A 24,403-nucleotide genomic window follows, 5' to 3' on the forward strand; every position below is an offset into this window, starting at 1 on the left:
TACTTGGGCCGAGTCCCCCGTAGCATAACTAGCATCGTGCACGATATAAATGAGAAGAAAGAATCCATTGTGTCCAAAAAAGTGCAAAGAGCAGCATTCAATGACAACACAAATGCACAGCTAAGAAAGAGGCAAAGCAGGGATGGATGGAAGGATGGATGGACGGATGGATGGATGGATGGATGGATCCTCATCACGTCTGCGTGTGTCATTGGAGTGACACAATCATTCACAAGTGGTAGAACAGAATAATGAGGGGTAAAAAGACAATGACAATGGCCCATCATGCTATGATTCTGCCATCTTGCATCATAGAAATCAACATAAGGAGAAGAAATGTTGCCTAGTGTGAGTATGCACGCCCTTGAGGCCTCTGGCGGACTGATTCCAAATCAAAAGATAGTTTCTTTTCCGTCTCCACTGGCTAATTTCTATTTCCCTTGTCCGACAAAAAGTAGCCATTAGTCCAGTGCTTCTCAATTATTTTCTGTTACGCCCCCCCCTAGCAAGAAGAAAACTATTCGCGCCCCCCCTCCCCACCGTGACTATTCTAACTTGTCTTGTAAGTCGTAAAATGTTGCACTGTCGCAAACGTGACAGAAGTAACAATGAGAGCGCCAACTGGCTGATTGATTTATTTTAATTGAGAGGGAAAAAAAAACAGCAAAAGCATTTCATTAGCTGACCAGGAGATGGCGACAGCGTGGCATCTGAAGACCATGGATTGTTTGTTCTGCTACAGCCTAGGTGACTGATTCACAATTTGCACTGTCGCAAACGTGACAGAAGTAACAATGAGAGCGCCACTGCCCCCTGCTGTAGTAAACGCGCAATTACACTTTATTCTAGTACTGCCAAAAAAAAAGCCTGTTCCCCAGGGTCACACGCGCCCCCCCAGGAATAGCACTGCGCCCCCCAAGGGGGGCGCGCCCCACTATTTGAGAAGCACTGCATTAGTCTCTTTGTTTAATGCTGAAAGAGGAATCCAAGGTTCAAGCTTTACATTCATCACGTGACCTCGGGCAGGCGGCTGGGCGGGCGGGCGGCCACATTATGAGTGATGCATGCGCTTTGGTGGCTTTCAGTCTTTTTTTTTGTTCACTGTGGTGTCCGCTGAGCCACCAACGGATGCTTCTCGGGTGTGTGCCTCCAAACTTTGAACCCCGCGCCACGCCACGCCACGCCGCGCCACGCCACGCCACGCCACGCCACGCCACGCCACGCCCCTCCCTGACCCATTTGGCTCGGCTGAGATTTTTTAGCGTCTCATGATTGGCTCTCCTCAAAGTGGACTGAGGGAGTGGCGGGGCGGGGCCAGGCCAGCCCAGGCCAGGCCAGGCGGGGCCAGGCCAAGCCAGGCCTCAGCAGGCAATCTCCTCCAAGGTGGCCTGCAGGGGCACGACCACGCTGTGGCTGATGGACTCCGAGTGGTTGGCCACAGGGTCACAGGAAGTCTAAAAGATAGCCAACATTTCATTTCATTCATTCTAAATCAAATTAAACAAACAAATAACTCAACAAAAAAAAGAAATCAAGTGAAAAGAACAGTAGGCAACAATGTATTTCATTTTTTCAAATACAATGGAATGAGTACCCAAATGAAATTTCATTGTCATTTGATGACAACATAACAAAACTCATGAGAAAGACCTTTACTCCATGAAAATGTCTATTGTTAAAAAACACCAGTAACCACAATTTTAGAACAACATCACTGAAGGGGCGGGGCGCTCTTACCACATCCCGTCGCCGGCCTTCCTCCTCGTCCTCCCGACTCAGGAGGTCCAGTAGTCTGTCCCGTACCACCTGAAAAAGTCCAGTCGAGTTAACCAACCGTACGATGCTTCTTCCTCCGTGCAAGCACGACTGACCTCGTAGGCGTAGTCGAAAAGCTCCAGGACGGTGAGAATGCTGGCCCCGATAAAGAGGGCCATCTGGCCGCCGATGTCACCTGTCGGGGGGGAGGGGGGCCATTACCTCCATCATTATTATTGACGTGCGAGCGGTCTTCTTCTTGAAAAATCATCATTATTTGGATTACCCAGCAGGCCCGCCACCTCGTAGGCTTTCTTCTGCTCAATGGTTTCATAGTTGAGCGCCTCGAAGAAGACGTCCAACACCAAAATATTGTCTCTGTGGAAAAAATAACAACAACAACACGCTAAGAGCAAATGCGTCGGCGAGCACGTGACGGACAGACGTGGACATACGCGATGTATTTCTCCGACTTGTTGAACTTCTTCTGCAGGTAGCGCGCCGAAGTCTTGCTGGGGATTTTGACCATGGAGAGCTCTTTGTTGTAGCGCGTCACGTTGCACGGCGTGCGGCACATGCAGCCGCTGCTCTCCGCCGCCGCCGACGACAGCTTGGCTAATGACCGTTATGGTGAGGAGGAGGTTGATGATGATGATGATGAAGGGGTGGTGACGGTGAAGGGCGCAGAAGAGGAGGCAATCTCTATCCACATCCAATGAAAAGTCCCAATCAAACTCTGATGACCTTAAACAAAGCAAAGCTAGCTCGCTGGCAAAAGATTCCGGCCAACCAGAGACAAATGATGTGAAGCCACAAGGTACCTGAAGAGCATTCCGACCTAAGGCGTCAAATAATAAAAGTTGCCTTGCTCATTCAATGAGACGGTTTGTCACACGGGCTCAACGTCTCGCCGCTAATTACACAACTGCGGTGGTCAAAGTGCACTCTTCAACTTTCGATGCCGGATGAGACCAGCCATGCGTAATCTCCTCTGACAACTTGGAGACACGTGCTGTTGTTCTTTTCCCCGTACAATCAGATTCAAAGGAAGCGGGAAAACAAAGTTGGAAAGATTGGGACAAATTGGCACCGACGTGACCTGATTTGCATGTGGAGATCCAGGCGTCAATAAAGCGGCCTAATTACAAGAGAAGACGAGCGAGCGAGCGAGCGAGCCGGTGAGCGAGCCGGCGAGCAATCCTCTGCCTCGCTACCGGCGAGCAATCCTCAGTTTTTCATGTACCTGCATTTATCCCGGCGGGAACTTTCTGGGCGGTTGCTGCGGCGTGTTCAAGTCAAGTTTGACTTAACACAGGGCTCATTTATTCCGTAGCCTATGTGAACTTTTTGAAAAGTATTTGCTCTCACTGAGTGTAAATTCCAAGAACTAGTTGGTCCCCCCCCCCCCCCCCCCCTTCACTCAGTAGGTACGTTCTGAGTTCCATAGTATTCCGAGGAAGTTTGCAAACTGGCGGCACGGCACCATCACGTGACTGACTCACCCAGGGCGGGCTCAGCGCAGTCTTTGTACTGCTCGGGGGTGCAGTAGGACGCATCGCCTGTCACCGAGACCAACGAGTATGTTAGCCTGGAGCGCCAATGCTGCTGCCGCCGCCGCCGCCGCATTGTTCACTTTGGACCTACCAGGCATGTGCACCATCCTGCAGTTGCAGTTCTCCACAATGTAGCGCGTCTCGCAGTCGATCCGACAGGCGGTCACGCTGTACACCTGGAAGAAGCCCGACTCCAGAGCCTTGGACTCGCACTCGCCCCAGGGCGGAGGCAGGAAGCTCAGCTACGAGGGAGGGAGGGAGAAATTGCCAGTGCGCTTGACAAATGAAATTCAAGATTCAAGAGTTTGATGGCCAATCCAATCACGCTGCTGGAAGATGAAATGTGAAGAGTTTGAAGCCAGGCTAAGGACTTCTAGGCTTCCAAACAAGGATTCCGAATGAGACTTTAAAATGGAAGTTAAGCTTTCAATGGCTGGCGTTTCAAATGACACGCTTTCCAGCGCGAGTCTCCGGGTCGAGGGCAAACTCACCCTCTGTTCCTGCGTGGCCACAAAGGTCTGGAAGCCGGGCGCTACGCCGAAGCCCAGCTCGTGCACAAACGGGGGCTCGGCCTGGCTGTGGATTTGGACTCGGACCCCTGCCTCCAATGCCGTGTCGTCTGCGAGGAATACAAATGCCTTTTGTTCACAATCGGTGGGGGACACCGCAAGAGATGGGGAGGCTTTCTTTGGACTTGTTTGATTGGAATACAAAGTGGCGCTTGAAGAACAGCCATGGATGGAGAAGATCAGAAGGGAGCTGAACGCAACTGACGAGTAAAGAAAAACTGTTTTAGGACAAAATGCAGCTGGCTAACAGGAATGTTTTTGTCACCAAAAAAAAAGGTTTGACCAAAAACTTTGAAAAAACAAAGTAACATTTATGGGAAACCAGCCCGGCGGTGAATGTCTCTGCGTGCGTGGAAATCAATGATGCCACCGTGTCACTCACGTTGTGTTCTAGGAAGCATTTAATCAAGCCCTCCCGCCATTAAAGTAGCGCCACCCACTCATCGGCCTAGTGTCTGACCACCTTCCAAATCTTGACATCCATTTTGATGCATTTGCTACAGCTCTGAAGAGATGGGGGAAAAAATGCACGCCAGCCCGGCCGGCCTTGTAAATGAAGGAGCGTCGTCATTCATCAAGTGTTTTCATCAGTTTAAAGCGCACCTTGTTTGCGTTCTTGTTTCAAGCCTTTTGCTTTCTTGGCACATGAACAGCCACGCATGCAAATTAGCTTTGGCCCTGACCATAACGCTCTCGCGAGCGACTGAGTCCTTGCATGCAAAAAGACTGGCAAGAAAAGGAAAGGCCGGGCCGGAAAGCTGCGCTCGTAAAAGTCCCCCGAAAAAAGCACGCCGATGCCTTTGCGCGCTGCGCTGACTGATGCCACTCCCTCCGTGTGTTCACGCTACATCCAAACTGATGGCGAAAGTCACAAAAGCAAAAAGTCAAAAAACAACAATATCAAGTCAAGCCAGCACACACTTGTTTGCTTATGAATTATTTCCATCGTTGCTCAAAGCTTCACAAGAAGACTAAAAATAGTCACGGGGCGAGCACCAAGCATAATTGCTTTCTCGAGAAATGTCTTATTAGTTGCGATGGCAAACAGTGATGGGCTCAGCTTGTTATCGTTGTGCTTGAGGATGCATCCGAAGGGGAAAGCGCAACAAACATCACCAAAGGAAGACTTGCTTGGAAACAGCCGGCTGTTGGTTCCAACTTGTGTCGTGAAGGCTTATTATCTCTTGGATGTCAGATGAAAGTTGCTTTATTGATTATACCTATGTGCGCTCCTTGTGTTTTATCCAGGTTATAAATTCCAATCAGACATATTTGATGGATCATTGTGATTACCTGCAAGTCATAAAATCCAAATGTGATTTTCAGGTGCATCATTCCGTTGATGTTCTCGTTGGCAGATGGCCAAACGGCTAGACGCAATCAAATGTGTCGTGCGAGTTTATTTCTTGCATGCGGGCTTTCTTACTCTCTTTCTTATTGATTTTTTTTTTTTCAATTCCCGTCTGACATTTTTAAGGGCATTATGAATCAGGCTGTCCGATGCATCCCATGTGAACATTCCTATTTGAGTTTCATTGTTACCAGGCATGTTTTCGACGTTCTCAATTCCATTTGTGACTGGCGAGCTAGCTAGCTAGCTATCCTTTGATGGTTTGACATCGGGAAGCGGCCAAATCGGCATTTGCTGGTTTTGCACTGGGCTTAGTCAGTCCTTTACATTCCTGCCTTTTTGTCCTGTCACTTGAAAATATGCTTTTGTGCGGTCGAAGCGCAAAACGTATTCAGGAGCACCACGTAAAACACACAGGAAATGCCACGTGCTCCCTCGTCCACACAAGCGCGAGTCTTCATTATAGATGACTGCATGAATGAAAAGAAAAAAAGATGTGTGGCGGTGGCGACGCCCACCTGTGTCGCCCCACACGGGCAGGTATTCGTCTTGCTGGATGTCCAACATGATCTCCAGGCCGTTCCCCGTGCCGCCTTTGACGGTGCTGCGCAGGGACTTGCCCTCCTCGGCCGCGTTGAACATGTAGCACTTGCCGTAGCGGGTGAACACCTGCCACAAAACACACACACACAGGTTGCCCATTGACTCCAGCGCTTCATTTGCAACAACGCCATTGGCATCATCGAGACCCAAGCGGAACACAAACGACAAACGTGCTCCGATTGTACGGAGCTGGGCAGCCAGCGAGCGAGCGCCTGTGTTTTATTGTGCTGTCAGAGGTTCTGCCAGCCAGCCTGCCAGCCAGCCAGCACCGCCCACTTCATTAGCCTAACCAAGGCCCATCTGCTTTGAGATAATCAGGCGACTGCTTTGAATTAGTTCCCAGACAAAAGATGAGATTTGCATGTATCACCGTGACCAAGACCAGCGTGTCTTTTGGGCCTCGACGATGCGCTTGCTAATAGCAGACCCGCAGGCGCAACAACAAGTGAGACGTTAACTACGCGAGCAGTTGCCTCCGGTGGAGACGTCCAAAAAGAAAAAGAGGAGCCCATAATGAGCCCTCAGGCCTGTCCACACAACTGACACAATATTCAGAGGAGCAAGGGAAAACTCCCACAGAGAATTGCACAATTAGACATGGGGTCTGCTTTAGAAGGACACAAAATGGAAGGAAGGAAGGAAGGAAGGATGGACTAATGGGGAGCATCGGATTAGTTGACAGATCAAATGCGTCTGTACAAAAGAGGAAAAAGGGGAGTCAAGAAAAGCGATATGACACATGACCAAAGAACATTCCAACAAAGTGGAGAAATTGCAGAGCACAGTACATGTGCGGATGGCAGTATACTAGATTCTCACAAGGCCACACTTAGCCAATCGTGTCATTTGCTGACACACAATCTAATCTCAAATTCAATCCAATTTGAAGACTCAAATTACACTCGTCGGCACGCGGCGTGGAAATGAACAATTATGCAAATGGACGCACGCATTCAATGAATACCCACAGTCTTTCCCCCTTTGCCTTCAGCAGCCCGGCGGGGATCCGAGCTGGGACTTCTTAGGAGGCGCCGGCCGACTTATTGTTTGGACAATCAAGAAGGAAGTTATGTCATTAAGTTGTTATGAGAACACACCATATACAAGTAATGACTGGAGAGAAACGCTGCAAAAAGTCCACATCAGTAAAGAAGCAAATCAATCAACCAATCAATCAATCATCCCCACACATGCCCCCTTTTGAAATGACCCCATTCTACTTGCGCAAACAAAGGCTTCCAGCTCTGCCGCCCGCCAAAATGGGTGAATAATTGACGCCATCGACTCTAATCAGTCATGAAGGCATTTCACATAAACCAATGTATTCCGTTGTTAAATTATTCAACGCAAATCAAGGCACCTTCATGTGAGGCTCTTTAATAGTCCGAGCGAGCATACTGCCTTAAATCGGGGGGGGGGTTCTAGTTTAGTCATCATCACAACTGAAAGTCCAAACACTCAATCATATCAAACAGCAAGAGAGAAGGCAAGGAGAATGGAGAAGGATAGGAAGGAAGCTAGGAAGGAACACGATGGCAGGATAGACGACTGCAAGGAAGGAAGAGAAAAAGAAAGAAGGGACAGCGGGCGGTCGGTCGGTTTTAGGAAGGGTTCAACAATAAGGACAAGTTAGGGTGAGGTGAGTTATAGGAAAGTGAAATGAATGTGAGGTTAGCTGCTTAGCGTGGTCATGTCCGCTGAGAAATATTGCTCACGCTAGCAGTCAACGGAATATTCAATTGACAGATCCGTATTGAATTGATTTTCCTTCAAATAAGGCAAATTCAAAGTGTCCGTGACAACGTGTCATTTGGAATGACACGGCGGCAGCGGCGGCGGCTGATTCATGACCCCGTCTGTCTGCATTATGTCATTGACAGCGGCGAGATAACGTGACGCACGGGGAGTCACGGCGGGGTGGCTGGGGAGTGGCCAGGGCTGGCTGCGTAGCAAATCCATGTTACCCTTGGCTCGTCACGTTTTCTTTTCAGTGAGGAGGTGAAATCGGATTACAGTCGTCAGGCGCCCTCGTGACTGAATACAGCAGCCCATGCATAGTCAAGGAAAGGGAGCAAGGAAGCAAGCAAGCAAGCAAGCAAGCAAGGAAAATTGTTGTCACGCTGCATTAGGTCAAACACGCCAAGGACGGGTCCGATCCTATCTTCTATAACGGAAATATCGACTCTAAGCGTCTGTCGTGGCTCCATGTGTTCACTGGCTCATCCATCTGTTCCATAGTTGCACGCTCTTTGTCTACATTAGGGTCCCCATGGCCGCTAATGACCGATTAGCGTGGCGGTCCACGCCAACTTGGAGTCCCGCTCACTTGTTTATTCAGAGAGAAGATGGAGTTGAGGATATGCCCACATCCCCAATAGCGGATGATTGAAGCAGGGGAGTCAATAAGTCACATGAAACTGCAATTCAACTATCAGGGGACCTAATGTCCTGTTGTTCATAACTCCAGTGGGCGGGCGTGCATGCGTGCGTGCGTGGTGGATTCTTTCCAACAGCTATTGCTTCATCTAAAGGTCATTTCTCGCTAGCCGTCCACAGCGTAGCTGTAGCGTGAGCACCTATGGTCGCTAAGCAAAGTGACGAAGCAGTGAAACGCGATGACTGACAGACTGCATTTCTTTTTTCAGATCTTAGCACAGCTAATGCTAATGCATAAAAAATGACATCCACTCTGCTTGAATGACGGAGTCGCACGAGACATTCACGGTCGTTGGATTAGGGACAGCTGCTTAGTGGCAGGGAGTGGTGGCAAGTTACAAAGTTCTTGCTAATAAAGCCTTTTCTTTCTCCTTGTTGTGCCAATTGTATTGAACTGAGCTGAGCGTAACGTGAATCAGTCCTTTTTGAATTGACGTTGACACGACAATGACGTTTTCATTCTCGCTTGGACAAAAGGTCAGCAATCTTAATCATGCCCCGCTTTCTCGCCAAAGTGACCACGTGAGCATCAAAACATCAGACGCACCGAAAGAAGCAATTAAAAGCGGTGAACTTTACTGCGGGTAATACATCCAATTCCAAATGGAGTCGTTTCCAAATGTGCTTTCCAATAATTCCCTCCCTCCCTCCCTCCCTCCCTCCCTCCCTCCGCATTACGTGCCAGCGATTGGCATGAATATGGAGCGCGGATGAGTGAAATATTAATCTGCAAAGAAAATGAAATGAGAACATGAGGGGACACGAAGAACTAAAAAGGCAATTTCAAAGCCCAACGCCGTTTGTGAAAGCCTGCCGTGCGTTTGCTAGTCACAGTAACACGCCGAGTCTTTCACTGAGCCCTGCAGACTTTTGGATATGGATGTCACATCAATGGGATTGGTCGCCGGTGTGGCATCAGGGCAACATCCGCGTGATGGCTTCATAGCTGCAAGCTGAGGAAAAATCAACATGTGTTGTTGTTTTTTTGATGCTCTATTGGCTGACGGTCGAGAGTGTTGGTAGAGGGAGGTAAATGGAGGGTTAGGGTGTTCAGGGCTTCAGACAAAATTGGTGACGGGACGCTTCACCGTTGCCAGCCAATTCTGACATGCCGTCATTGCTGGGATTGAGATGGAGCGCCGCTTTCCTTTTTTTCCCCTTGCAAATGACACATATGCGCAGGCAATCAATCATCTGACGCTGACATTTCACGGCAGTTCTTCAAGGTGACATTTGGAATGTCAAGAACATGGATGTGCGGCGCAAAAGGAAGAAATAGAAAGAGCCCTTGTAAAGTGTCACGAGTCGCCCGAGGCCGACGCTCTGCTGGAGAAAAGGTAGAGGGGGGTTTCTTCACGACTCGGCAGATGATATCTTCACACTGACTTTTTGAACAAATCTCTCAAATTCCCTTCAATTACTAAAGTCTTTTTTTTAATTTGCTGGCAGCCAGCAATTGTAAAGCGTGTGGACATTTTCCATGACTCACAGGATATTAACAGCATCAGGGACATCAGCATTGAAACAATAGCATTGGGAAGAAACATGCAAGTCTTTTGTGTTTGGGTGTGCCTGCGAGTTGTTACCAGACAGCAATTAAAAGTCAGTTGCCGACCTCGTTAAACACATGACGGTCGGGGAGGTGACGGGCCCCCAGCTCCTTTGTACTTGCCGCCATCATCATTAACATGTAAACAAGACATTTAAAATGTGTCCCCTGGTTTTCTCAACTGCCATAAATGACACCGGAACACGGTGAGGACAAAGAGTTCTTTGTGTCGGACAGAAAAAAAAAGAAATAAATAAAAAAAAAAGAAATAAAAATCAATGTGGGATTGATTGGCTCTGACGTCCCTTTGCCTTAAAGCGCATCATCAGCATCGGGCTCAGCCGGCGCGGATGCCGCTTAAAGGTTGCGATTTATGATACCACAGACTGCCATCGGTCCAAGAAGCTCATTGAGAAGGTGCAGTCCAATCATCAACAACAAAACAAAGTGGCTCACCGTCGTGAGAACGTTCAGGAAATGGACTCATAGTGAACAAATACAAATTGTACAGTCAATAGAGCAAATCTTAGCCTGCCAACAGTTGCTATGCTAACATATCAAGGTAGTCTTCTGAGTAGACAAAGTGCTCGCTCGGTGGTAGTGCTATTTCATTTCAACAGGAGATTTTTTTTTCTTTTTTTTGATTGCCTTGCTGGCTTCGGCAATAATTGGACTCCTTGAGAATTTTAGCTGTACATATTGTCATATCCAAAAAAGAAGAGCATAATGGTGCAGGGGAGGGTGTTTCAAATGTCATTCTTTGGCTGCGCTTCCGTTACATTTGCCGACGTGGAATGGCGAAACCAACGTGCCGTCTCAATTAGCTGAGACGGAACGATATGCCGACACCCTCTGACATGCCATCATTTCCAATCTCATCCCGCTGGGCTAAAAGCACAATAGAGCTCATTATCTCCATGATGGGTCTTCCGGCGCGACGCATGCTAATAATCAAGCTACATCCAATTTAATATCGGTCATTAGTTGAGCATTTCACGGTGAAGTCGTCACTTGTGTGTGTGTTTATTTTCACAGCTTGGCTCAACAGCTGCATCATAAAAGCGTAGGACACACTAGGAGGTCTTATCAGATGATACGAGCGAGAGTTGTCAAACGCTCGGTCACCCGCTCATCCACCGTGCCAACTTTCCTCTTCTTGTCTCAAGATGATGATGATGATGATGACGACGACGGGCTAGCGTGCGACCATTTTGTGCTGCATGTTTTACAGCGCATGAATATTGGATGCCTTGTAATGGTTTTATAAAAAAGAAAGGCCGGGACGCTGCTGGCCACAAGATTGCAACGGATTTGACGGGATGGAGTTGATTGGACCGGAGTCAATCTACCAGGAAGCCATGCCGCATTGACTTGACGGAACTTTCTGGAAGAGGTGAGTGAAATAAAAGCGGAAATGAAGTGAGGGGAGGTGAGGTGAGGTCATTCAATCGGGCGGGCGGGCGCTCTTTAAGAGGCCATTGATTGTCTCTGGAGAACACAGTCACTGGTTCAACTGCTCCTCTAGCGCCACGGCTATTTGCATACTTTACGTGATGCTTGCATGGCTGCCTGGCTGCCTGGCTGCCTGCCTGCCTGCCTGCCTGCCTGCCTGCCTGGCTGGCTGCGTGGCTGGCTGCGTGGCTGCCTGCCTGCAGGCACCCAATCAATGGCAGAGTTGTGCTCGCTCATTTTCTGAGGTCGGGTTTCATTTGCAAAGAGTCTTGATTTATCCCTGGTCATTAGTCGTCATGCGTCTCGCTTATCGACCGTGTGAGATTTGATAAGCATATCCCATAATAACTAACGGTCATTCTAATAACCATAAACAACAAGAGCGCTGGCCCAAGCCGCATACGTCTATTCTTCCAAATGAAGCCCTCGTTTGCCTCCTCGCAAGGATGCAAACGTTGTCCGTGTCTTTTTCGGCACGGCTTCCCGAGACTTTTTTGGCAGGTCGACGAAGCCATCCGGATAATCAACCTCTAATCCGTCCTTTGTGAGGGCAAAAGGCACCACTCTATCTGGCCCAATTATCAGTGTGACTGTCCTGCGCTTGACTCTTCAAACGGGCTCTTTGACCTCCAGGAAGTAATCATTTGCAAGGTGGCGGGCGACAGGAGAGTGCGACTGATTGATTCCACTCACTTGCAGATGTGAGAGTCTCCTTGGCTTAAAGAGCGCCTTTTTGCCTGGCCTTAGGCTTCTTTTACTTTCCTCCGGGATTGGAGAGCCAAAGATAAAAGTAGTCCAATGGTTGGATCGGTAACACGAGGTGGACGGACGTCTCCGACGTCATTCAAGCAGGGCGCCCGCCCGGCCGGCCGCCCGGCCGGCCGACGTGAAAGGACAGACGTCGGACAATGACAAAGATGCCGAGCGGGAGTCCATCTCGATGATGTCACCAAGTGTGTCTGATCATGTTTGCGGCCGGCAAAGACCTCACAATAGTAGCATAAGACCAAATGGGGTGGGAGAAGCAAAAATCCATTTTCGATTCCGTCTATCTTCGTCACGCTGACTTTGGACCACAGTCCACAGTTTCACTTCTAATGACCAGTCATGAAGGAACTCAAGGTCAAATCATTGGATTTGAGTGAAGGCACGGAAATAGAAGACAAGTGCATCGCTAACGAAAAGAAAGTCAAACATCGGGTCTTGTGTTAGCGTCAAAGACAAGCGAGAAGTGGTTCATCTGGCCACGGCACAACACTCCTGCAGAGAAAGAAGAAGAAGAAAGCACAATTGTAGCATCAAACACTCGCTAACATAACTTCCGTATGACGATGAGCTCGTTTTCATCTCGGCGGTACAACCCCGTCCGTGTCTTCAATGCGCAGCAGAGAATCAACGTTGCCTCGTTGGAAGGGAAAGTTTGGAAGGAAAGGGAAACTTACAACAAAAGCAGGTGGGTTCATCCTGGGGGAAATTATACCTTAGAAGGAGCCCCGGGCTTCAACGCCTAATTTGTCTCTCCGCATCATCACATTTGGTTGGTATGATTAGACCCACAAAAAAAAACAACTCAAGAAGCCTTGCTGGAAAAAAACTTTTGGTAATTGTGAAGGAATTAGAGGCTGAAGGCAGACGTGGCGAGGCGGGGCGGGGCATGGCGGGGCGGGGCATGGCGGGGCGGGGAGGGCTGTCCACACGGCTGTGTTCCTATCTCAATAGTCGATTGACAATATTCAGAGAATGGCAGCGGGGGAGATTGAAAGGTGCAAATAAGAATTTGGGAGGAAGTCGCGCTTCGGGCCTTTGCACAGGTTGCAGCTGTGAATTATTCATTCAGCCGGCTTATTGAATATGTTTAAACCTGCCGGGAGATGAGTGAAAAATGAGGTCTCCGCTGATGCCGCCGGCGCAAAACCACACCGCGGGAAAAGACTCGCCATCACTAAGAAGGATGTGTTTACATCTGACTTTGAATTAGTATTTGTCGGACGCAGCCGGCAAAGTCAATGGCTCTTAGTTAGCCGGTCGGATACGAAGAAGGCCTCAGACGTTGCTAGCGTGACCTAAGTATACGTACAGCATGTGGGTGCACAAGGTGCGGACTGAAAAAAAAAGAAAGAACTTACAGACACGTCAATCCATTACTGGTAGCAAAAGCAAAGTCGCCGATGACGTCAATCCCATTTACAGCCAATGTTCTCTTCTCCTTTGTAACTTCCTGAGAGGGAGGAGGTTTTACTACAGACTGCCTTCACTTGCAGTTGAAGGCGCTCCTCAATCCAACAGTAGTCGCAAAAGCAGTTAAGGGGGATGGAACTTTTCCGGAGATTGCCAGCGAGAGCCCACGCGGGCCGACACGCATCGTTTCTTCCTTTTTAAAAAACAGGAGGCACGTCGGAGCGAGAGAGCCGACTGCTGAGCTGTTTAAAGACAGGGTGGGACTTTACAGAAGAGAAGAGAAGAGAACGCACTTCGGACCTCGAAAATGTGCCATGATGCCCACTGTGCCGTGCAAATGTATGGCTATTAGCGGTGGAGGCTAATTGTTGGATGAGACGCGCTGCACCGCGTGCTAATGAGCCCACTCAGCGGGCTGCTTGACACTTGCTTGAAACAATTCAAGTCAATGAAAACCAGTCCTTCTTTTCGGTTTTGGAAAAACGGTTACGTTAAGCGCCGCCGCTTTGAAATGATTTTCATTTTGTCAAGAACCAAAACGCTATCCTTGCCCATTTACCCTTATTTGGGGTTTTTCCAAGCAGTTGTGCCTGCCATAAGGGCCAGCGCTTGGAAAGCAGCGCATTCCCAACAATATCTCACGGCTGAAGCATTGCATTGAGGGAGAGAGAGAGAGAGAGAGAGAGAGACCACACACAATGTCCAAAATACGCTAACAAAAAGAATCAAACGTTCCGTCCATTTGTGATTTCGGAGACAATAAGTGCTTGTTGGCCATTTTGTGCCATCATCAGCACAAAGCGAGCAGGCGGAAAACTATTCCAATGAACTCTGAGAGCGAGAGAGAAACTCGACACAGACTATAGTTGTCCTCGAAAACCGTGCTGACTCATGGGCTGGATGACGCACATCCCCAAGGTCCATCCATTTTGGTGAACGACAACAACTTGGAGGGTAGAAACAATGTTTTGGTGCTCCGATAGAATGGAAAAAGGAACACTAACAGTTGCTTGTAAAATACAACCTTTGGAGAGAAATGTCATGACCTTGAAGAATGACTTTTGATAGCTCGCTGAGCGGCAACCTTTTTGCAACAAAATTGTGTCTTTAGCTGTAAAGCAGCGTTTTCTTTCCCCAGGTCAACCGTATCGCGCAATGCATTTAAGATGGGCCCGAGTGTCTCGGACTTACTTGCCGCCACCCCTCTCATTCAAACGCTCGCTCTTCACTTTGCCGCTCTGACAGCTGCGAAATAGCGGCAGCAGATAAATAAATCACCACCTCTCCCGAAGAGACGTGGCAGTCCCGATAAGGAGGATTGACTTCCCGTCGACTATGGCCGTCGTGTCTTTTCTGATGACGCCTAACCTCCTTCTCACACGGCGTGCTCCCGGGATCTGCTGCGATACCAGTTAGCGAGGAAGGGACGCCATTTTTGGGGCCTTTTCCAGGTTGAACAAGGAACACACTCGTTGGGTAAGCGACAGCTAGACCAGTCGCTCGCTCGCTCGCTCGCTCGCTGATAGATGAGAGGAAGAAAAGAAATATGAGGAGTGTGACAGCTTGGCCTGCTTTTCCTCTCATCAGAACATGAGAAGAGTGGACACTTGTCCACTTGCATCAAACATCAAACACGGGCGACGCCTCCCGTCACCCGCCTATCACCCACGTACGTCCCTTTCCGAGTGCTGCTGATGTCATTGTGACATCATTGGCGTGACGCACGCACGCACCCACGCGCAGAGGCTGGCCTGCCTGGGCGATTCAAAGATGCGCCGGCACGGCTCGGCCGTTCCGCTCCGAAAGGCCTGAAGGTCGGAAGCGGTCGCCCAACCGCCCGCCCGCCCGCCCGCCGCCGCCGCCGCGGGATACAACCGCACGGCCGAGACTGGATTTCAACACCGCATTGTGTTTAGCATGAGGTTGACAGTACGCTGCCTTGTTTTCTATTGGTATGCAATTTTGAAGAGCTCACTGTTTAATCACATATGGCCACAACACAGCTTGGCTCTGCAATGCTTCCAAATGCCTGCAGAATTTCAAAATGGTCAACAGATGTTTTGGTGCTCACTGGAGAAGACCAGACTGTGTTTCGTTGGATTTTTTCACGTCGCTTTCACAGCTGTCCAACTCTCAGTTTAATTACAGGCAAGCTGGCGAGGACGCGGCACAATGTGAAATTCATGCCTGCCATGACGGTGGTGGTGGTGGTGGTGGTTAGGATGATAATGATGATGATGATGATGATGATGATGATGATGATGAGAGGTCGGCCAAATATGAGTGACGCACGCACGCACACACAAAAAATCTTGGGTTATCAAAGCTCTAGTAGGTAGGGGGTGTGATCAAATCATGGTCGCATTATGCTAACGACACACTGATTATATCAGATGGAAATCCGGTATGGACAGACATAGGTGTTCCCTGTGCAGCGTGATTTCTTGTTCTTTTTTTCCTTCATCATAAGGCGGGAGTCATTAGCAATCAGTTTGCTGAAAGTACGCTTTGCGCCGCATGCTCGCCTCTTAATGACTTGCAAATGATAACAAAAGGCGTCTTGGCGGGTCTCCACATAGTGATCTGAATACGCCGTGAAATATTAAGGCGCGGCTTAAGCTAATTGCCCGGCATTAGCTAGCGCCGACTTCGTCGTACCCTCCTTGCCACTTCCCTCCCTCCTCCTGTCGTGAGTGGGAATTATTTAACGGTAGTCTGCGACGAGTAGGCGCAGCATCATCATCATCATCACCATCACAGAGCCTGGCTAATGAAGGGACTAGCTCCACGGGACGCTCTCAAAATAGATGAAGCGAGAACACGCGTTGATGTTTGACAAGAACCAAACACATCCCCGCTGCTGAAGAAGAGGATTTGCGAGCATGTTAGCCAGTAGCTTCATAAGATGCGAGCGTTTACAAAATCCAGTCATCGATCTTCAAGAGCAAACTAAAAAACATACTGATTCCACTATCCACGCAAGATGAAAATCAATCCTCCATAAGGAAAATGGCTTTGACAAAATCTTGGCCCTTGACCCACCACAGCGCCATCGTTAGCCTCAAATAAGCAGCGACAGCAGAGCACTCTGTCCTCGCTGCTACCTCGCGGGGATGATGGGACGACAGCCGCCCAGATGTGTGAAATGACAAGCCTCGGGCGGAGCGCTCGCTGGGGTTAGCTTAGGATCTGAGTGACAAAACTGTGGCCTGTCAGCGCTTGCAGTCAGGCTGGCTGGCTGCCTGCCTGGCTGGCTGGCTGGCTAACTGGGGCTGACGCCAAAACAGGAAAAGCGCTAACATCATTAAAGGTGGGCAGGAAAGACGTCACCTGAAACGAATCACCATTACAGGGGAAACCCAACGGTGGCCAGGAAGAGAAGGGATATTTGAATGACCCACCAGCGACATTCGCCAGACGGATGCCAACTATTGTAATCCGCATCACTCGGCGGGCAGAGGTGGCGCCGGCTCGTTACACCGACTCCCACGGGTGTCTTTAGCAGGAATTGGGAAATATGGACAACCTATAGCGCATTTCGCTGCTGTGCGCCGCTGCCACGGCCCGGCTCGGCACGGCACGTGGGAGACCCAACAGCCTAGCGGACCCAACTGAGCGGAAAAGCCAATGAGCCCACCGATACAAAAGGAAGTGCTTATAATTGCTTATGTTGATAGTAACCGGTCGTCTTTGACCATCCACTAAGGGCCCAAGATATAGTTGGCCCCAGAAAAGTGCTCACACCCGCTACGGCGGAGTTTGCCCACTAGTCAAGTGACTTTGGAGACAGACGAATGAGCGTCCTGGCCGTGCTGCTTGACATTTGCATTGGGTGGGGGAGTAGCATGTGTGCCGCCCCTGGAGGTTACTTAGAAGGTCACACACACACACACAGACAGACAGACAGATGTGCCAGTCAGAGTTTGCATCAACAGTTGCTTCTAAAAATGTGAACTTGGTTGGGAAAAGTTTGGAAAGTAAGCAGACGGCACGTCTTAGCCACAAAACATTTGTTCTAGATCTGAGTTTGACATCTTAGGCGTCCACGTTTTATGTCAAAACGGCATGGTCTTTTCAGGCATGGTGCCTTCACATTTTTATTGATAGATCTTTTGGGATCAGTCTCCTCATGTGAAGTTAAACAGGCTGCGGGGGCTAAATAAAAAAAGAAATAAAAAAGCCAAATGAGTGGCTTGTCTCATCATCTCTTGGAAGTAATGTGTCCTTGAGGGCTAAGTGGAAATTGAAAAAAAAAAATGACCCTAAAAAGTCATCTTCAAACTAAACGAGCCAACTATTTGGTTGTTTTGTTTTTTCGGGGCTCGACATCCAATCGGGATTGGGGGCAGTTTGCCTTTGAAGACTGTTTCTTTTCATGATGTGGAATTGAGTTTGTTTATACACACAGTGGGGTTGAAGGGTGACAAAATGAAAGTGAGCTGTCAAACACATAAGGCATAACTGCAAATGGCTTCCTCCCTCCCTCCCTCCCTCCCTCCCTCCACTCTTTGCAAAGAAGACAATAGCAGTGCTTGGGCTTGTTCAATTATTGACAGGAGCTCGCCTCCTCGCTGTTTACCTTCACTTTCAACCTTCCACTTTCAACGCAATATGCCGTATCGAGTGGGAATTGGAGTGCGGGGTCGAGTGCTTCTGAGTGCTAAGTTGGAAGGCGCCGCAAATGGCCTCTCATCAAGTTTTTTTCCCCCCTCTCATTTGGAAAGATAAAGAGGAGCAGTTGGAAGTAGACAGCTTTTTCTTCATTTTTTGGATAGCTGGCAAATATGTTGCCGGCATGACTGGTCGCTCTTTAATTGCAGAGCGCCAGACACCAAAGACGCTTAAGGACGACGGGGCCATTAGCCGTGGACATTTGTCCTGCTTGGCCGCCGTTCCGCGGCTGTCAGCAGGAGGACGACGAACGCACGGGAACACCGTGACCGACCCCGTTTGACAAGAACCAAGGCGCAGCATCGGAAGCCCGCACCTGATTTTGGCCGAGCTGCCGTTTTGTCAACGACTAGCCACTGAAACGAGACAGCAAGTTGTCAAGTTTTGGGCGCTTCAGTAAAACTCTAAACTGCATCCAATGCGATGCTCGCTCGTGTGGGCGTTTGCTGCCCTAAAAGGGAAGACATATTAGCGTGGTGGGCGTTGCGATATAGCGGAAACAGGTCGGTCAAGCGAGGAGCATTCGCCCTCAAAATGTGGCTTGAGAGCGACAAAAATGAAGAATGCTATTTTTGGCCGGTCAGCGTGTTGAGGGGGGCTTGCTACCTGGCCGCCATTAGCCGCCATTCTTTTCAACCGCAACAGCCAAATTGCCGGAGTGGCAAATCGGATGGCGGGAAGGGCAAAAAGGTTAACGAGACAAACTAACAACTCCACAGGCGCCATTGCAACCCGCAAAACGGGTCACAGACAAGTGACAGCGGCTTACCTTTGTCAAAAGCTCAACTCTGACCGCCCTCAATTGCGGCGCCGACGATACCCCAGACCATTCGTGGGCGCATCCATCTATCCCTTTCAAATCAAACGCCTTGTTTTCGCCCATGGTCTCGGTGGCGCTACTCGATGCTAACGGCGGCTTTACAATGGAAACATCAGGCTGAAAGAAGGAGAAATGTCAAGCACCCCACTCCCCGCAGAGCCGTGAGTCGCCAAAGACAAAACACCTTGAGTGCATGGAGATAGGCAAGAATAATGGCTCGCCTCAGGGAAAAAAACGTTTCCTTCCACGCCAGTTGCCAAGCGTGATCAGGTATCACGCCGTTTCATTGCTGGAGTTGCAAGTGGGAGAGCTTTCTCTGTTGGTGCACAGGTCTCCCGAGCCTTTTTAATCAACCTCACGTTCAAATTCAACAGAGGATTTAAGGCCCATCAAATGAAAACAGTCACATAACAACATTGTTCACTTTCAAAGAGGGCACTTGGATTCGTCCACGTCCTCATTTTCAACACAACTCCATCTTGGCTAACTCGGCATTCACGTGTCGAGCTGAAAGCTATTGGAAGGAAGGGACGCACGTGCTTCTTATTAAAGCCCTTCCAGCGCCAGGCGGGCTGATGCATCTCGTGGGCGCCAATACAACAACAGTGCGAGGAGGAGGAGGGCGAAAACGAGCAAGAGCGAAAACAAACCTAGTAGCGCCCACACAGGCTCCAACCACAAAGTTTTGGAAGTGAAAAGATGGCACGTTTCTGGTGAAGCTTCACATTTGCTCGCGTTTGCACTGATCCAGCCGCACAGCTTGCAAGCCTCTTCCAGCAAGGCCAATTTGCCCGCATTTCCAACAAGGGAGGCTGGAACCGTCGGCTGGAACGGGATGTCACCGTTGAAGTGATCCCCAACAGCTCAAATTTGGAGGTTTGGAAAAGCAACCTGGCCCCTTTTAAAACGGGCCAAATAAAGTGTCTCGGAGTCGAGCCAAGACAGCCTAGCTCAGCCCGTTCCACGCTATTAATCAAAGGCTTCTATGGGCCGCGCGTAATTGGAATAACGGCTCGCCGTCAAAAAGAAACCGTAATGACCGAAGCCGAGCCAATCGAGTCGGTCGGCGGGTCGAGCCTCAAACCTAGATGACGCTCGGCGACAGAGCAGCGGAAGCTTTCACCGACAGACTTTGACTCGGTCGAGCACGTGAGCCGCCACGGCGGGCGACTCGGCCTCCGGACCCAAGGAAGGGTGCCGCGCGTCGGTGGACTTACGGACGAGAAGTTGTGAGCCCCGCAAGGTTGCCCTCTGTACTTGCAGGACAGCAGCATGTCGTCCAACTGGTGGCTCAGCCGGTCCATGAACTCCAAGTTGGTGCCTTCGAAGTTGCGCGGCGGCAGGAAGAGCCTGAAGTCGGACAGCTTGCCGAACCAGCCCACGCGGTCCTCCTGCAGCAGGTCCAGCACCAGGGGCCGGACGGTGCGGTTGGCCAGCAGCAGGCCCAGCCAGTGTCCGGCAAAGTACAAGTCGCTCTTGGTGAGCTTGTAGAGGCGGATGGGGTTGTTGTTGCAGATGGTGACCACGGGGAAGGCCAGCTCCTTGGCCCACTCCGTGTGGACCCGGGTGAAGGTGGGGAAGGACATCCAGTGCAGCAGCCGGTCGGAGGACCAGGACAGCAGCAGGCCCAGGGAAGCGCACAGCGCCAGGAGCCACAAGACCCTCCGGCCCAGCGAGCCGCCGGGGACGCACACTTGCCTCAGGCCGTGGAGGCGCGTCCGGGACAGCAGAGCAAAAGAGTGCGCCCGACTCGACGGGTGAGGGCGCCCCTCTCGGGCCATGACCGCCGCCCACAGGGCTCCTACCACCGCGGGAACGGCGTCATTTCCCAGCCCGGCTTGCGGGGCTGCGGCCCACATGGAGCTCCAGGCTCAAGGCTAAATCCACACCCGCATCATCACCCTTTTGGATTCGGCTCGGAAGCGCGCCGGCAGGTTCGCTCGGCCGACTTGTCGCTCCCTTCCGGCGCTGTCGACTCAGCGGGAAGACATTGAAGAGTGTCTGCTGCGGCGGCTGCGGCGGCGGCGGCAGCGGCGGCAGCGGCTTCGGCTTGTGTGACACAACGAGCAAGAGAGGATGCCAGAGGAGGAGAAGGAGGGAGCACGGAATACAAACCAGCGAGCGGTCCAGTGGGGCGGGGTGGGGTGGAGGATGGTGCCAAACGTGAGATGAGAAGCTAATGAAATCAACGAGAGCGGAGCAGAGCGGCTCCGTCGTAGCGTTTGCCGGCTTTTGGCGGCATTACTGTCAGCGCTCTCACTTGTTTGACTTCCACGTGCTGCTGCCGCCGGCTGCCTCGCTGGAAGGTCTGGAGCGCCAGGCTACGGAATGGCTATAGACGGGGAGGCAAGCAACCACAACAACGCAGACGACTTTGTCCTCGTGAAGCCACCGCTCGCTCGCTCGCTCCCTCGCTCGCTCGACCGCCCGCCCGCCCGCCTGCCTTCTAAAAATACTCCAATACATCAACTCTGTGCTCCTCCTCCTCTTTTGCCACTTTCATGGCTTGCCTTGACTCCCGCGTGTCTTCCTCCCTCCGCTTTGGCTCGTCTGCTGCTTCCCGCAGCACAAGCCGGGAGCGAGCGAGCGAGCAGACCCCCCCCGCCCCGCCCCTATTTCGCCCCACCCCCCATAGCTGCGCTAACTTGCTGATGCCCTTTCATCCCCCTTCACCCCTCCGCCCCTGCCTCCATCCTCGTTTGTTTGCCGCCGCTGCAACAAAACATGACAATAGGCGAGGATGGCAATGCGTTCAAAAGAAAAAGAAGGAAAGAAACACAACATCCAATAGAATGTTTCCAGTCATCATTTTGGAGAAATTCAGAAGGTCATGTCAAATGAATACATAGAAATAAAAGTAAGTGTATTCCAATGAGGAGGAGCTGACTTGGTTGAAGCCAGCAGAGGGCTCTGTGTGGCTAACATCTGAGCCCATCTTTCTTTTCTTTTCGTTTCTTTGACGCACCTCCAAAGACGTCCAAAAATCTTCCTTTAAAGATGTGCCATGTCGTAAGTGTTGGTCGCTGCCTGGTTGCCTACCTGCCTGGCAATTGGAAGAAACGAAAGGAATATTTTCAAACAGTTGCTGCTTCTTTTTCACTCCTTTTCTTATCAAAACGCTGAATAAACAGAAAAGCCAGTTTTCATTTGCGCACATCAAATATTTCACCCTTGGCCCTTTTGGACCCGAGCGAGCGAGCGACTGCGTGCTGGTGTTGCCGACTCATTTTTCTTTTTCGACAGCGCAGCTCGCTATTCTAAAGGTGACGGCGCCCCCGCCCAGGGAGAAAGACAAAGAAAATCTACAATGGGTGCTTATGACCTCGCTAAAGAGCACAAGGTGAAGACATTTTTTTTCTTCTTTTTTTACACAATAACCAAGGAGAAGGAAGGAAGGAAGGAAGGAAGGAAGGAAGGAAGGAAGGAAGGAAGGAAGGAAGGAAGGAAGGAAGGAAGGAAGGAAGGAAGGAAGGAAGGAAGGAAGGAAGGAAGGAAGGAAGGAAGGAAGGAAGGAAGGAAGGAAGGAAGGAAGGAAGGAAGGAAGGAAGGAAGGAAGGAAGGAAGGAAGGAAGGAAGGAAGGAAGGAAGGAAGGAAGGAAGGAAGGAAGGAAGGAAGGAAGGAAGGAAGGAAGGAAGGAAGGAAGGAAGGAAGGAAGGAAGGAAGGAAGGAAGGAAGGAAGGAAGGAAGGAAGGAAGGAAGGAAGGAAGGAAGGAAGGAAGGAAGGAAGGAAGGAAGGAAGGAAGGAAGGAAGGAAGGAAGGAAGGAAGGAAGGAAGGAAGGAAGGAAGGAAGGAAGGAAGGAAGGAAGGAAGGAAGGAAGGAAGGAAGGAAGGAAGGAAGGAAGGAAGGAAGGAAGGAAGGGGGCGTGTAAAAGGTCATCATATAACATCAAGTTTCCGTTTGAATGATGGCGCTGACATTTCTCCAAGATGGTTGCCTGGCCTCACCCACATCAATTCTGCTTAAAAGCAGGACGTGGCGTGGCGTGGCGTGGCGTGGCGTGGCGTGGCGTGGCGTGCGGTGTCATGTTTCTGCCCGTCGCACGCATTAAGTGTATTTTTCATCTGAGGAGTGATACCGCATGACTATATAATGTATTAGTCATACATTGGAAGCTCTCATCCAAAGGCAGCTATGGTAACATTCCATTCATTTTCATTTGGGGAAGTGGAGCCTGTCCCGCCTGCTCCATTGCGCGCCCGCCACACAAACAAACAAGCACTCGCACGGATGCTGAGGTGGGCCGCATTCCATTTTTACAACTGATAGATGGAGCGGAACTCTCGGCCTTTTTTTCCCTCCCAAGGTCCAGCCGCCTTGAATCTTCAACGCGGCGGCGGCGATGAACCAACGGATGCGTGAACGGATGAACGTCGGCGGCAATTTCACACATGGCTACACTGGGCGGGGGCTGACGCGCACGCGTGAATACATGATGTCAATCTCCACACTTTCATCTCCAAGACTTGATTATGCACAAGGTTCATTTCAACCCAGCTCGCAACGGATGCTTAGCCAGCGTGGCAATTGGAAAGAGTCACTATGGGTGAATTGACTTCAGTGTTTTGGTAAACTACCTCAAAGAAAGTTTGATCTTCAATCAAGTCAACAAGTTGATTGATTTTTGCCAAAAGCCACAGTTCAATCTTCCTACAACATTAACCGTCACACAAGCGTCAAGAAAAGTGGACGGAAATTCACTGGTGTGAGAAGCTCTTTCACTTGCATTGCACGGAGCTAAGCGAGCTAATGCGCACGAAGGGCTTGCCCCATCAGTCTGAGTGGCACTCCACAACTGAGGGCCATCCATTGGCCACTATTACAACAAGCACTCTGCAGGCTGTGATCACCATGACAATGTAACAATTGAAGCAAACACTAGAAAAAGGAAAAGAGCAAACATAACATGGCTAACTTCATGCTCCGTTTTGCGCAACAGCCCGTCCTTGAGACTTTTTGTTGCATCCTATACAAGCAACATCATTTTTTCTCTCTCATTTTGCCCTTTGCTCGCAACGGCCGGCTGACTGGCTGGCTGGATGGCCGGCTGGATGGCCGGCTGGACAGCCGGCAGGCTTTCTGCTCAAAGTGGGATGTCATGACAGATATATGCATTCCATCCAATTCCATGTTGATTGGCGCGAGGCAAATATTTTCAAACTTTCCACTTGCCAAGGAAATATTAAAAGAAAAAAAAGATCTCAATGAGACATGCCCTTGCAAAGACCTTGAAAAACAGGCAAACATTCCAAACATTTTCACCCTAACACTGCTCTTTAATTATCAGAGCCAAAAGATGCTATTTGTTATTCAGCATCACCCATGCACGCACGCACGCACAGTCAAGTCAGTGAAAGGTGACGGGCGGATGATTAAAAAAGAAATAAATAATAAATCATCACATAGCGAACAAATCCCATCCCTGGCTCATCATCACGTAGCGAACAAAGCTCCCTATCTCCCTCC

At 50.1% G+C, this 24,403-nt stretch overlaps 1 protein-coding gene across 1 annotated transcript; it reads right to left on the reverse strand.

Moving 5' to 3' along the window:
- Positions 1-957: 957 nt before the first annotated feature.
- asic2 (acid-sensing (proton-gated) ion channel 2) lies at positions 958-21,530 on the reverse strand. The gene is made up of 10 exons (XM_061303926.1): positions 20,155-21,530; positions 5,747-5,897; positions 3,800-3,927; positions 3,400-3,550; positions 3,258-3,314; positions 2,211-2,370; positions 2,042-2,133; positions 1,872-1,951; positions 1,738-1,806; positions 958-1,454 (listed from the first exon to the last, which is right to left on the reverse strand). Exons 1-10 carry the CDS (start codon positions 20,794-20,796, stop codon positions 1,362-1,364), a joined length of 1,623 nt encoding a protein of 540 aa, XP_061159910.1. The 5' UTR covers positions 20,797-21,530; the 3' UTR covers positions 958-1,361.
- Positions 21,531-24,403: the final 2,873 nt, after the last annotated feature.

The sequence above is a fragment of the Syngnathus typhle genome, linkage group LG17, assembly GCF_033458585.1.
Source record: "Syngnathus typhle isolate RoL2023-S1 ecotype Sweden linkage group LG17, RoL_Styp_1.0, whole genome shotgun sequence".
Classification (NCBI taxonomy): domain Eukaryota; kingdom Metazoa; phylum Chordata; class Actinopteri; order Syngnathiformes; family Syngnathidae; genus Syngnathus; species Syngnathus typhle.

What these genes read in the sequence shown, in the direction of transcription:
- asic2 (XM_061303926.1), bottom strand. Translation starts at nt 20,796, where the DNA reads ATGTGGGCCGCAGCCCCGCAAGCCGGGCTGGGAAATGACGCCGTTCCC. An exon ending in CAGGATGGTGCACATGCCTG is followed by an intron (nt 3,315 to 3,399) that starts GTAGGTCCAAAG and finishes TCTCGGTGACAG; the next exon opens with GCGATGCGTCCTACTGCACC. An exon ending in CTGCGCTGAGCCCGCCCTGG is followed by an intron (nt 2,371 to 3,257) that starts GTGAGTCAGTCA and finishes AACGGTCATTAG; the next exon opens with CCAAGCTGTCGTCGGCGGCG.